Genomic DNA, 14,664 nt, shown 5'->3' on the forward strand with positions numbered 1-14,664 from the left:
TTGATTGTTCTTTTTGGATCTATATTTAATTTGCCTTTAGATTACATTTACATTTTAACAGACATTACCTCGAGCCAATGTGAATTTCTCTATTGTCTGTTACTGACTTACAATGCCTCTGGGATATTAGAATCCTATTACTGAATGTGACAAGATGACAGAACATTACAACAAACAAAACATCGCTCTTGAAATGGGTCAAACGACGAAATTGCACAAATTTCTCTTTCAAATTACACTGCATTTTTGTACTTAATGTCTCGTTTTAAAAAAAGCGGACATTTATCAAATTATTTGCGAAATTCACTCGGATGATTTGGTTCAAGAGCATCAACCAAGGGCGGCCACAATTTAATTTATTCGTTTACTAGTCGAAACCCTTACGATGTCTGATTTCGTGACATCCAGCAACAACTCCTCCTCTAGTTTTTCTTAGTTGGCTTCCGCTTCATTTCAGATACTCATGATAGTCATACTCATGACTCACTGATGAAAACAATTCTTTAACAAAACAGATTAATAGTTCACACACTACTCGCTGTAACGTAATATTGCTTGTACCATTCGTGATTGATTCTCTTTAATCTAGTGATTAGATTAACATTTTAATTTTTTTAAGCAAATCGAAATCAATTTCTAGTAAACCAACTAATTACACGGCATGTAGAAAGTAAATCAACGCAAAGCTGGTCGAGCAATGATTAAATTATATGTTTAATTAGTTATTTCTAGAAGAACAGTGAATGTAAAGAACTGAACGGTTCCTCATATATTGTTTGTATTGATAGGGAAAGGTAGGCAAAGACGGACACATTAAGGAAAATATTAAACATCTAGGGATGTATAAATACAGCAACCATGCAAATGTGAATAGCTACACTCATGTTTTATCAGAAAATGTGTTGAAATTTTTATGTTTCTATCGACTTTTATGTTTTTTTCTTGAATTAAAAACATGTTATTTTCGTGTTGTATTGAAATTTTCGGGTAAGACCTCATATGGGAAATATGGACACCATGAAGGGTAAGATTTAAAATTTATCAATAAAAAACGTTGAAAACTGAAGAGGTTTACAGTATTTTATCACATCCTATTGCTTTCCACGTCCTGATGCGTACATAAAACTATCTTGGCCATTTGGAACGACGGTTCATGCAGCCGTAAATTTAGGAATAGTAAGCATCATTTCTAACATTTCGTACAATCCAAAACCCACACTCTTAAAAAATTTTGCCGAATCTCGGTTAATTTTTGCCGAGATCTGCACAACTGAGATCTCGGCAAAATCTCGGTTAAATTTCTGTTGCCGACATCTCGGTTAATGACATTTTGTTTTGACGTTTACGTTTAACCGAGATTTTCGGTTAGAGCAAATCGAGATTTCGGCTAAATATAAAAACATTTTATCTTTATTTTAGTGGTTTTATTTGCGTATCAAGTGGGTTTATTTAGGTAACATAAATAAATAATATTATTTACTGGGAGAAATAGTCATAGCAGTCTGAGCCTATGATGATGGCCGGTGTACACCTTCTGCAGCATGATGTCACTATCGTGCCCCTTACTGTAGCAGGACGGCAGAAAGTCACCCTATTCTTATGAGATTTCTGGTGTGAAGCGTAGGGACAGGCATTGGTTCATCCGCTGGATGGGGCACAGCGTTTGGATGTGGTATATTTACAGGAAAATGAGCCGGGCAAGGAGCGGGCACTGGTACAGGCACGGTTCTGTAAAGCGGGCAGAGTGAAACAACTCTGAGTGAACCCTGTTTAGATTTTACGTGGTCGAGTGTTGATACTTACTTACTCGTGTAGGTGACCGGAAATGAATCCTGGAAGTCTGAACGGCCTGGCTAAGGTTGAACCAATCGGATTAGCTTCCACATATGATCCTTCAATAGGGACTGCTCCGAGTGACGCTCTGAAGAGCACCGATTGCGTGCGCTGATGGAGTTTCCTAACCCCAACCCCGTTCCATACCCGTGCTCGAACGCACGCTACTGATACTCGGTTTTTTATCACGCTGAGAGACTCATTTTCACTTATATTTTTACACTTTTACTTTTACATCACAACATCACTCCGAAAAGTTTTCGTTTCATTAGCACGAGATTAACAGAATGGCGAATGACAGATAAAATACCGAGCCTCGGCTAATCCAAACAGTAAAGCTGAAATCTCGGTTATTTTGACGGACGAGCTCGGTGACAGCAGTGTTAACGTATGTTCTCGGCAAGTTGGGTTGCCGAGTTTCGGTTGAAATATTTATTTAACTGATATTTCAGTTTTAAATGGTACTGATTTTCGGCTACTGGGATTTTTCAACTGACATATCAGCAAGAATCGAAAGAGCCGACAAATTTCGGCAGTATTTTTAACCGAGGTCGTGAAATATTTTTAAGTGTGTATGACATTTTTTAAATATATGGCACAGTGGACGTGGTTTCAGCTTATTGAATAATAGTTTAGAAGTTCCCTTAATAGTAAAATTAGATCCACTAGGGTGCGTAAGATTGAAATTTTGTTTTGCTCATAAATTTGATCAATTTTGAAGATACCCTACCTGATTCTGAAATATATCTGAAAAATATAACATAAAAATTCATTTTTTCATTTATCTATTATTTAAGCCTATAGTTGTTATAGGCTCGTTTCCAGAAAAAAACACATTTATGTTATGTTTTTGTGATCAACTTGTATACTTTAACACTAGAACCGCCGGACTTTTCAATCTTACTAAAACCGCCATATGGGACAATATTGCCCCATTCGTTATGTGTACATATTTAGACATGTTAATTATTTCCTAAGGGTTTCATGTGGCAAAATAATTGATAAACTTCATAATTAGGAATAATAAATCGTTATAAGGGACACTCAGACGAACCAGTGCTACTAATAAAATTGCGCTAGAGTGTACGGTAGAATGCTTTTATAGACTAGCCGATTGAATATAGCGAAAACATAAGCACGTAGTAAGCAAAAGTAAAAGCACGTATGTAATTGAATACTTTCGCGCACTTTTATTGTTCTATTCGTATTGACATGCCTTGTCACGAAAACGCGTACACGCCAGTGCTGCCAGACTTGCACAAGTACACCCGTCACTCGGTGACAGCAGGGATGCCAGCCATCACAATTAATTTTGCTTATGGGACAAAAATGTCCCATATGGCGGTTTTAGGTTGAAAATGATTTTTTTAATTACCATATGAGATACAATTTTGTTTATGGGTACATTCAATAGATCGTTAAAAATAAATACATTTACAAGTACAAGTCAGAAATTTTGAATGAGTTGTCACGATGGCAAGCGGAATAACACACCTTTCTGGAATGCGATGGGACAAAAAAGTCCCATCGGCGGTTCTAGTGTTAAATGTAATAGAAGTTCCTTCACAAATAATCATTGATTTATTTATTTACTCACATTTTGCAATCTCTACTAAGTATTTTACTAAAATCTAAGAGCATTATGAAGATGTTGAGCCCGCAGCATCTTCGATACCTCTGAATGTAGCCATTTTCTTCAAAGTAAGGAAAATAACTTTAAAATATGAAAAAATATGTATTTGTATTACATTAACTATATATTCTGTACAAAAAAAGAAACAGCTTAAATGCGTATGCTTACCAATAATCAATCAATGGTTTGGCTTGTGAAAAAATACAACATTCACTAACAAAGAAGCTTTTAATCTCAATACCCTACTCTATAGAAGTGGAACGATGGAACCAATAATTACCTTAATGGAGATAGTATTACATTATTGCCTACCAAAAACAACTAACTAATGACTGTTTCATTCACGGGAATCATCCTACGACTTCATCATCCATCATTTACTTTCCTTTAATTAATGTATGATAATCGAACGTGTATATAATCGAAGAATCGTACTTAGATATTTTGTTGGGAGTATACATTACATTTTTCCATTACCTTTTACAAAACTTCTGAGTCTTATGGGAAGTTAAATCATCCTTTATACAAGTATTCCAAAATGTGACATCTCATGACGAGACTAATACTGATATAATCATTCGCACATAATTTAAAATATCTCTTGTACCAACATATACTGGACTTGATATCTCGATATTTTTTAGCGGCCTTCTCTTTCAATTTTCCAATGTACCACAACCAAAAACAAACAAAACATTAGCTAGTCGCACCGGTTCTGAGCTCTACGGCACGGCACGGGAAGTCTTCCTATTTTCATGCTAATCTGCTCAAGCAGATCTTTTCATTAGCCTAATGAGTTGATGCTTGTCGGCTTTCTTACTGTATCCTTACACAGCGCACCGTAACCATAAAATTCTAAACGATTTTTTTAAGTACGTTGAATTTCCGGATGAAAGTAACCGTCAACATAACCAGCTAAGTGTAAATAAGATGCTATCAGCATAAAGGCTCAGAAACTGCTCTCACACGGTATTTTAGCTCAAGATGTTTCTTTGACTATGGCAAACCAACACTTCATACTTCTTCATACCGTATATTGTTCCTTTGATTTTACAGATTTAATTAATTATTTTTTGCCAGCATATATACAACATCAAAAAAGGACATTAATAAATCGTAAAAGCTGCCACATTTTCTTCTCTTTTGATAGATAATTTTGAACATAAAACAAACTAGATGTGGACTCCGATTTTTTCTTACTAGATCTTTTCAACCAAATGCAGCGCAATTCACAAAAGATTTTGTGCAACAACCAACTATTCATTTGGTTTTGCGGAACATCACTGTGTGACATTACCACCTGGTGTGTGACAAAAGTCGAACCCCATTTTTGGAACCCTAAGCCGCTGTTCCCGCATTTTGACGCACTTTCGATGTTTTCAATCATTAACAATTGAAGAAATCCCCTAGCAGCATGGTGAATATTGAAAGGTTCGTTTGAACAATTCACCTTTATCATGACAATGTTGACCGTATACCGTTAGATTCGTGCGTTAGATTCGTGCAGTAAACTACACCGCTTTTTTCCTTCATGAGCAGATCCCAGTTCGATACACAAAATTATGAAATGTCTCTTTGTGAAACATTCGCTGGTTGATTAGCTGGATCAATTCGTTATAGTTCCCTTTTTGTTTCCCTTTCGTTACTCACACTCTAGAGACCCTGCCGTCACATCACCCCACTTTTTTTCTTTGAAAGGACCCTTTTCCCCGCATGTGCGCGTGTGGCTAGCAGTTGTGTCGTAATCCCTATGCTGCGTTGGGATGGATTAAAATGTACTATGACCATAATGCTCGGATATGCAACAGTTTGTAGGATGGTAGATTTATGTTATTTTAGTTTTAATTGGATTAAGAATATCTATTTGCACTTAAAGCACGCTGTAGTTAACACATATGGTGAGTTAAATAAAATTTCAAAAACTGATTTATACAACATAATGAAACACCATTCATTGATTTGTCGCTTCTAATTCTGCTCATTACTTGATTGTATCACAACTGTTTATTTTTAACATACAAACAACGACTCGGAAAACATCAAAATCATCGAATATTCTATGTAAGATATGTAAGAAAAATAACCCAAGTTCATCCAAGCTAGAACCAAAGCAGATCAATATCTCACCCTTCTTTGCGCTTTTCCAAGAAAGCATTAGCTTCAAAAATTAATTAGACTACCAGAAGGAAAACATTGGGTTTGGGTTTAATCAAAAATATGTGGAATCAAAGGGGGAAACTTACACAAATACTTATTCTTGCGGTATGGATTATTTTTCTTCTCATTCAAAAAGAAGTCTTATCTTTTATTCTTTAGACTTCATGGAGGACATGTAAGGTGTTTTATACGATACTAGTTGAGAAATGTTTTTTGTATTGATTGTGTGTGTTGAGATGTTAGCCTGTAGGAACATGTTTTTAGTTTCCAAACCCCATTTTTTTATAGAAGTATCCCAAAGTATTGATGAAGAATGTTAAAAAAGGTATAAGCCATAATTGTACTTTCGATTCACACCAGTTTTCCCGCTACTCCTAAAGATAAACACCCCCTAGCTATCACATTGCAATTTTCGTAATTTACTGCTCGTTAGATGTGGCGTCCTTCAAGTTCCTCGCCCGAGCTACAGCAAGACTAACAAAGCCAATTGGCTTCAATATGATCAAGAAAATGCAGATATATCGTAAGATTGTTGAAAAACTGATATCTGGACAGATGAGTCCAAATTAGAACTGATGTTCAAAAATATCTAGATGCGATCCAACAAACCAATATGTATGAAGAGTGCAATGTGATGACCAGGGAGGGGATTTCTATACGAGAAGTGGGGAGCATGGTTTGAATCGACGGCATAATGAAGGCTAATACTAATAATGAAAGCTAATAAGCATCCTGTGTGAATTTATCTGTTTTCTGTGAAAAATACGGAGTTAGTAAATAAATTGATGTTACAACCGGAAGACGACTCAAGTTATACACGAAGAATTTTTTAATTATTTTTTTCAATCAAATCGAATAAAACTTCTTTAATGGCTCCCACTTAGACTTAACTTTAATCCTATCGAGATTTCGTGTGCAAATTTTGATGCAAATGTGGTGAGAATGACGTGATTAGGAAAAACAAAATATGTTAAAGCTCTGAAATACTCCTAAGAAGAACAAATGCCAAATACGTGCAAATAAAACAAAATAAATTATGTCAAAGGTCCTCGAACATGTAAAGAATACTTTGAACTAATATGTTAAAACGCATGAAACAATATCTACGAAAAAGCTCCAATATCAACACGATGCTCTCAGAATTATGTGCCATACATGAATAAAGTATCTGTAAAAATGTCCTGCCATACATTTTCATTCCATTCAACCAAATGATATAATTTGTTACAAGTACTTACCTAGCACTGTCGAAGATATCGCGTTCAAAGATAACAGGAACCAAGCCACGAAATGATGCACGCCATCTTTAGTGACAAAAGTCATTTTGATTACCCTCACTCCTTCCTATCTTTCCCGCTTCGTTGTTTATATCAATGTCGTATGAAATGCTCAAACATATATGCTGTTTCAGATAACATATATGCTGTTTCAGTTACACCTTCACTCCACTACACTGTGTTCACTGATATTAATTATCGATCCATGTTGCTATGGAAGAGTATTATCATGACCTCGAAATCATCTCCATGTTATCTTTGGTTATTACACTGCAAAATATTAACTATTTATTTATTATATGAAATCAAACTGCCTAATAACATTTAAAAAAATACACGATTAAACACTATCAAAGAGCTATGCGATTAAAGTGATTCATTTCCGATGATATTTTAACATTTTGACACCACGTGGAACATTGCAATACGTGTTACAAGGCTCTTTTATACGATGAAGCAAAACTTCACTTATGTTTTGGTAGTGCTACGTCGTCACTATCTCTATCCCAAGTATTCAGTGTTCACTGCGAATTTGATTGAGTGGCACAATATATCTTTTGATTAGTATGCAATCTCATTGATGTCTGGTTCACAGCGTATTGTCACATAGCCATCTGATGTATTTCCACTACACATTCTTGTCATTGAGACGATTGATGTAATCTTATGGAACATAGTTGTATTCATACTGTGAGCTTGATTAAATTGAAGTAATGCAGGAATGGAACATCGCTGCTCAATGGAAAGCTGACTTGTGGAATATAACATAGCTCTTTATGGAATCTTATCTTTAACATCAACATCACCGATACAAATAGATTCGATTTGAAATTTAGTAAACATTTTACGAGCTTACACACCGAAAATATTCCCGTATCTCTGTTTATTTACATTAGGCCAGAACGGTAATTTAAAGTACATTTTGACAACCAAGCTTCCTGTATTTTTTTCAAATGAAGAAATAAATTTCACACGATTTTGAACATGAAAGTATTGGTTATAAAGCATGACGCGAGCAAGAAAAACCTCGGCATTTTTAACGCTTCACAAAAGACGTTTCCATTGTTGGAATTCTTCAATGAATTTTATTTTTCATCTCTTTTCACATTCGTATCACAGTGCCGCTAATGCTGATTTATTAAACCGCTGTATTTCTGTGTTGCTTTCTAAACTCGAAGGAAAATAATCTGTCTATGCGGCTTCCAGGGCACTTTGAGGTGCGTTGGGTACAAACGTAAAGAGAGAAACAATTTGCAGTAGGAGGTAAACTTGAGGTGAAGAATGAAAAAAAACATCTAAGCAATATTGTTGCCCCCCGTGATCCTTGGCGAGATATATCCTGAAACCCAACTCAGTACCTTCCAGCCAATCCGACCTCATGCTGCTTTATGAATCCACAGATTCCACTGCAACACGCACCTTCATATGCTTGGTAAACAGCCGAGACCGAGCAGAGGATTTTTCAATAGCACTCTCCACATTTTCCGTCGACACTTGAGCACAAACAGAACAACACTCCTGAACTCTCCGGTGGCAGTCCGTAGTCAATTCTTACCGTGTTGATATGAATAATAACTGTGAGACGGCGGATGGTGGTTATTGGGCTATGCGCTAACAGACTGATGCTGTCGTTTATCAGCATTAGTGTGACTCCATTGTAACAACTAAACCACAGCAAATGCATACAGCAGAATAAAAAAAAACCAAAGCATAACAAATCCTAGTCAACTCTTCTCTAACATTCCAACATAAATGGGGAAAAAAGTTTTAATCCGCATAAGTTGTGTTAAAAAGTTTTAATCGGACAAGAAACCTATATCAATCCTTTCTCTTCCAGAAGGCATCTGTTAATATATCATTTTATAAGGTCTTTAAGATGGACGCATAAAAAGTTACATAAATTTGCATTTAACATATTGTTGTATGCTCCTATGCGTATACTGTATTTGTTACGTACAACTTAAGACGCTTGAAAGCAGATGTAATCATTTACAAATAACGTACAAATTAATAATTTCAAGAAAACATGCATTGAGATTTTTAGATTTGTTCCATTTGATCCCTAGTTTGGACTACAAATTGCTGTTAAACCGTACATGATTTGTTATGGCGAATGTGTTCATTCAAACCCCACTTTCTTCCGCAAGCAACCATTCTACGCGTAGACCGTGTGTCATCGGCACGCAATTTTAGAGGCCGCTTTTGCATTAGTCATCAATGGTGCGTCTCCCTTGTAGCAAATGCCTTAATTGCTCACGCCGGTATCTTTCTTTCTATTTATAGCTGATCTTTCTTCTACACACAAACGGTCACCAGACATTTTCCTTATAACAGCTGAGACAGTTCACACTTAGCATGGCTGTACTGGTTTTATGTATCCTTGTTGAAGAAACGTTCCTAATAGTGCCAACAATTCGAGTGATCTAAATAAATTTGTGTTAATACTTTTCAGTACAGCAGCATGACTTTTTCACTTATACAATATACAATCTAAGGACACTTCTTTGCACTTCAAAAAGCGTACCCGATGCACAAAGATATCATTATACAGCAGGTAAACCAAAGAAACAGGAAACAGAGACGAACGATTTCCCAGCGCTTACACATACATTCGTTTTATGTCCAAAGAATCAAGCTCAACAAAAATGCCACGTTAGATTCTATGACTAATTTATGGGATTCTAGCAAGATTCTTTTCGGTTTTCAAATTTCCTTTGCCCTTCCTTACTTGCGCAAAAAAAACCTCATCGTAACATTAACAACAGTTCGACACAGGGTGGATGGAATGATAAAAGAAATGAAAGAGAAACTGAAATGTGAAAACAAAACATACAGTACAGCTGGGGTCAGTTCAATCCCAAAATTGAAGACCTAGTCCATTTCCAATGCGATCCCTTTCAATCATAGAAGCTGGCAATAGAGCTGCGAACAATTTTGCAGCTCTTCTGCAACGTATTCAATCGCTCCCAACCTTTTTTTAGGCAGTACCGATTTCCCGAGCAAAGCAAGCACACTCTCCGCCTTCTGTATGTTGCACGCATTGAAAAAATAAAAGGAAAACAAACTACAAAACTATTGCATGCTGGTTGGCATTCGAGCTAAGAAAACACACAAACGATTCGGAACGATTAGCCAGTGTAAGTTGTTGAAAAAGTATACCAAAACGGGAACCAACGCATGCGACCTTTCCCACAATAATTCCTGGTCCTACCGTCATTGTACGAAGAGGGTGAATATGTTTTTACTGCTGATCTGGCAATAAGATTAATCACCAATGCAAAGCAGAAGCATGGCAAAATTGTGGTAGGGAGACAAAGAATCACTATGTGGCTCATTTCTCTATCGACTGAGAAAGACCCAGCATATTTCATAGTTAGTAGATAATACAAAGAATTAAACGAGTTGAAGAATATTCCGACCACGGTTATAATCCGTTAGTAGTACTAACCCACAAACACTCTTAGCCCACAAACACTTTATTTATTTTATTTATTTATCCTCTTATTTATTTTCCTTAACACAACAGGAGACGGTGCGGGGAGAGGTAGAATAATAATGGCTTCATAGTCTTGAGGAAAACCCACATCAAATGTATTGTTTTAAGTGCATTGTACAAACTATACAAGTGTACAACAATATAGTTTATCAAAAACTCTCATTAACTAATCGAATTACTCTGTTATAAATCGAGCAATCCATTATTAGTAAAGCCACCTTATGTTTCGTACATTTACATTGTACTTCCTCATCTAATTATTCCTATACTTATAATCAAACAAAAGCCTCCCATCTTATCAACACTTTTCCTACAACCACTCGCAAGAAGAATGCTAATGCGACGCCTTAGGGCTATCATTTAGACTAATGTTTAGCTAGAATCAGTAGCTAAGCATAGCCGTTTTCGTTTTCTTGCACATTTTGCTCCAAATTTCTCTGGAAACTACCCTTCTTCCCCAAATATCGCCCTAAACAATATTCATCATTTCTTCTAGCTGTTGTCTGTTGTTTAACTTTCGCGAACCGAGGCCAGAAATTGTTGCGGTTACCGCAAATCTCATCATCCACGACCATGTGCTGTTCCGTTTGGGCCAATAATTGCATTGCCCCTTGGCTGTTTTTGCCATCAGCTTGGTAAGACACAGCTTGTGCGTCAATATTTGTCTATGTTGTTGCTAATCGCTCTCTTTTTGTGATCCAGTCAAAAAATTTTTCACGAAAAAACACATCTTTTAAGCACGATGAGCTGCTGTTTCATCAACAAGCAACTGTTTCAAAATTAAAAGTTTCAATTTACAGTTCTGACCTAATGCAATATTAATGCTGTAAAAATGTTCAATGTTGAGGAAAGTTATACAAAAGTCGTTTCTGCTCCTGGTATACCTGATCTATATCAACACGACAAAACTATTTCTTATTCGAGTTTCTAGCTACAACACATCTTCTACCGAATAATCTCTTTCTTTACTTTGCATTGATTACAGTTTTTATTAGTTACAATCAAGCAATATTCTATTTTTGCAATAATATTTTTAGAAAAAATGCATTCCCAGCATTTTTATTGTTATTTATACAACATTGCAAGTTATGGACTTTGTGATTATATTTATAAAAAAACTACAGCTACCTCGTCAAACACAAACAAAAACAAACGTCATATGTTTAGCATCTACGGCAAGGGCCAAAAGAAAACAGCCCATTGAATATTTTAATAATAAAACACCCATCAAGTTCATGCAATTTTTACGGAAGTTGTAACAACAAACCGGGCAATAAGCCATCGAGATATACATCAAAGAGCCGGCACAAAATTAAGAAGAGTTCAGATCGTCTTTCATGCTCTTCCGCTTTTTTATACCCAACCTATTGCTGGTATAGCATGATTCAGGGGTATCATGAACCTTATTTTGCTTTCTTTCCTAACACTATCGCTCTTCTTTGCTTTGACTTGGTCCTTTGTTGCTCCATCTGTCAATCAAGAGTTGTTACAATCACAATATTTTATTAATGCCGCCATTAATTCCACTACAGGATCGAATTGCATAGCCCTGGTTTGTAAACAAAAACAACTTCTGAGAATATGTTGACAATATTTTGGTTACAATTATCCCATGGTCATGGCTTTACTAACATTCATTCTAAATATTATTGCCAAATATCGGAATGGTAACTAATTCAAAACGCTCTATTGAGCTAAATTTTATATGAGTGTAAAACAACAATGGAGATTAAATGATAGTAATGCTTATAAAAATGAAAACTTTTCTGAATTTCCAGAACACGTAATAGAGCTCAGGATGAAACATGCATAAAAGACTTTCATTTCACCATCCAAGATTTGGAGAAAAAACGAGAAAACGTTTTCGCTCGAAACGGAAAGAGATCTCAAAGTAATCACCATATAATCCTGAAAAATTTGTTCTTAATCCTTTCGTACGGAAAGCTATAACTCCTATCATTCCTTTTTCACTTTCCAATTCTTAAATCAAACGTTGATAGTACTACCGTGGCATGGAAACCGGGTAAAGCATGGGACAACTATGTACTGCAGATCAACAGTACATTGCTTCTTTTTTTTTTGCTTTAAACATAATTCCGAACTGTATTGAGCTCATCCTCGTATATATGATATATAGACCAAAAGATTTTCTTTTAACTCCGCGTAAATACTATTCCACTTGCTTACCATGGTTTGCTAAAATTTTCTACAAGAGGTTATGTATGAAGCAAATCTCTGGAAGCTGTTCCCGCCAATAAAGACGAACGATAATCCTTTGCTGTATGTTCACATGGGTTGTTGCCTAGGTTACTATTAAGCTATTTTCTCATCGGAGAAGTATTTTATTTCACATCACAATGCGCACAATTTTCATACACTTTATAATTTCAAACATTTAATAGTAAAAACAACATTTTTGGTCGTAGCTTAAATAACATTCACTGTGACATATACACAACAAATCACTTTACTAGATTTACAATTTCAGATTAATCATATTTAAAGAATTCACAATCGATTTTCATTTCAACACAAATACGCACAATTTATTCAAACAGTCGTCTGTTACGGTAGTGAATTATAAAACTATAGTAAAACTGACGATACTGCATCATCCGTTCCATCATTCAATCAATCGATCGAATCATCACGGAACAATCAAAACATCTCCCTTCATATCATCATGCAAGGAGTAGATTTTCCAGTATGACTCAAAATTACATCACTGTTTTACACATTCACAGTTATTCTCTTAATCCGTATAACACAACCATCCGCATAAACTAACACGCATTGAAACATTCTGCTATATCCATTCGTACTTATTGATTGGGAACTGAAGCTATGCGGAAATAACTGCCATTGCTTATGATATTTTTATTTTATTAATATCACATAGTCTCATAACCTTTTTATAGCTGATTTGTTAATTTATATAGTTGTGTGGCGAACAAATAAAATGAAACATTAACAATAACATTAACATAATTCAAGGCTGGAACATTTTTTGCTGTAGTATAAACATATCAACACTCACAAAACCTTAGCTGTTGCCGTAATCACTCAATAATCGAGCAAAGATTCAGCACCGCATTTTCACAGAATCCGAAATGCAAAACCGTCAACTTTGAAAGACAAACTACGACTAACAAATAATTGCGTGTGATGCTGTTCGTCTTTTCCTGGCGCTTTGAAACCCGAACGAATCCGACCCGAACGCATCATCAATCGCGACGCATCCAGGGTTTCCATCCACTTTTGTATTAATTGCAGGTTTCAATTTTGTTTATCATTCGCTGACTATATACGACCTATATAATTTGCAGTATTTTTCTGGAATAATATACACAAAAATAAATATAATTTTAATACATACCAAATCTTAGTTTACCGCATAGCATGTTAATTTCACTGTTTGATTTAATTTCAAATTTTTAATCGAATTTAATTTCACATTGAATTTACCAAAGTTTCCAAAACTTGCTTAATCACCAACAATACAAAATAAAATGGATGTTTTGCTTAAGTCTCAGAACTCCAACCATACTGCAACTAATAAAAGATACATGTATAAATCATATGTACATCGCACTTTATAGCCCTTGTTCTAATTTCTTGTCATGTGAACCATATATCTTTTGATCAATTTCATTTGACTAGGCAATGTACTTTGTACTAAAATTTAGTTAGGCATAGGCAACAATTAGGCATATTTATGCATAATTTATTGTTTTCATTTTAAATTTTTTTTTCAACCTTTTTTAACAATCTTAATGGAAAAATCCACACAGTCAAATATCACATTTAATTAACATTTCTGTTTATATTTCATGGTGGGTTTTGGTGCGGGCATTCGTTTTTTTAAATATAATTATAACCTATGTAATAACAACATCAAAAACGTAAAACCAAATTCAACTATCAAACCCTGTTTTCCCGAACAGCTGTTCTCTTTCGTGATCGGCTTTCGGGTATGCACCGGCGCGGATGAACCGGCGAATAAAGGCTCTACGTGATTTACGCTTGACGCGAGTTTCCATTGCTACGACGCAGCAGATATCCGGGAGCAATACGCACTGAACGACAGGACAACCAGTAAAATAAGCATCTCGGAAAAACATGTTCGAGGTCATTCTATTCCATGGAGCCCCGGATGAGTGATCGCAAGGAAACGTAAACAAAGCGTGTAAAAGCCGGTAATAAATATCTAACGTAGCATTAATCCCTAACCATTGTTTTTTAATACAAATTAACCACATATTTCTCTC

At 35.6% G+C, this 14,664-nt stretch overlaps 1 protein-coding gene across 2 annotated transcripts in view; it reads right to left on the reverse strand.

Moving 5' to 3' along the window:
- Positions 1-13,537, reverse strand: part of LOC120958522 (roundabout homolog 2) — a 37,157-nt gene extending 23,620 nt beyond the window's left edge. The window contains exons 1-2 of one of the 2 annotated variants that reach the window (XM_040381392.2): positions 13,434-13,537; positions 6,862-7,170 (exon numbers count right to left, since the gene is read on the reverse strand). In XM_040381392.2, coding sequence (XP_040237326.2) covers positions 6,862-6,946 — 85 coding nt within the window. In that variant the 5' untranslated portion in view covers positions 6,947-7,170; positions 13,434-13,537. Of the gene's footprint in view, positions 1-6,861; positions 7,185-13,433 lie in introns of both variants that reach the window. The other variant, XM_049608354.1, reaches the window with a different exon arrangement.
- Between the last annotated feature and the right edge of the window lie 1,127 nt (positions 13,538-14,664).

The sequence above is a fragment of the Anopheles coluzzii genome, chromosome 3 (assembly GCF_943734685.1).
Source record: "Anopheles coluzzii chromosome 3, AcolN3, whole genome shotgun sequence".
Lineage (NCBI taxonomy): Eukaryota > Metazoa > Arthropoda > Insecta > Diptera > Culicidae > Anopheles > Anopheles coluzzii.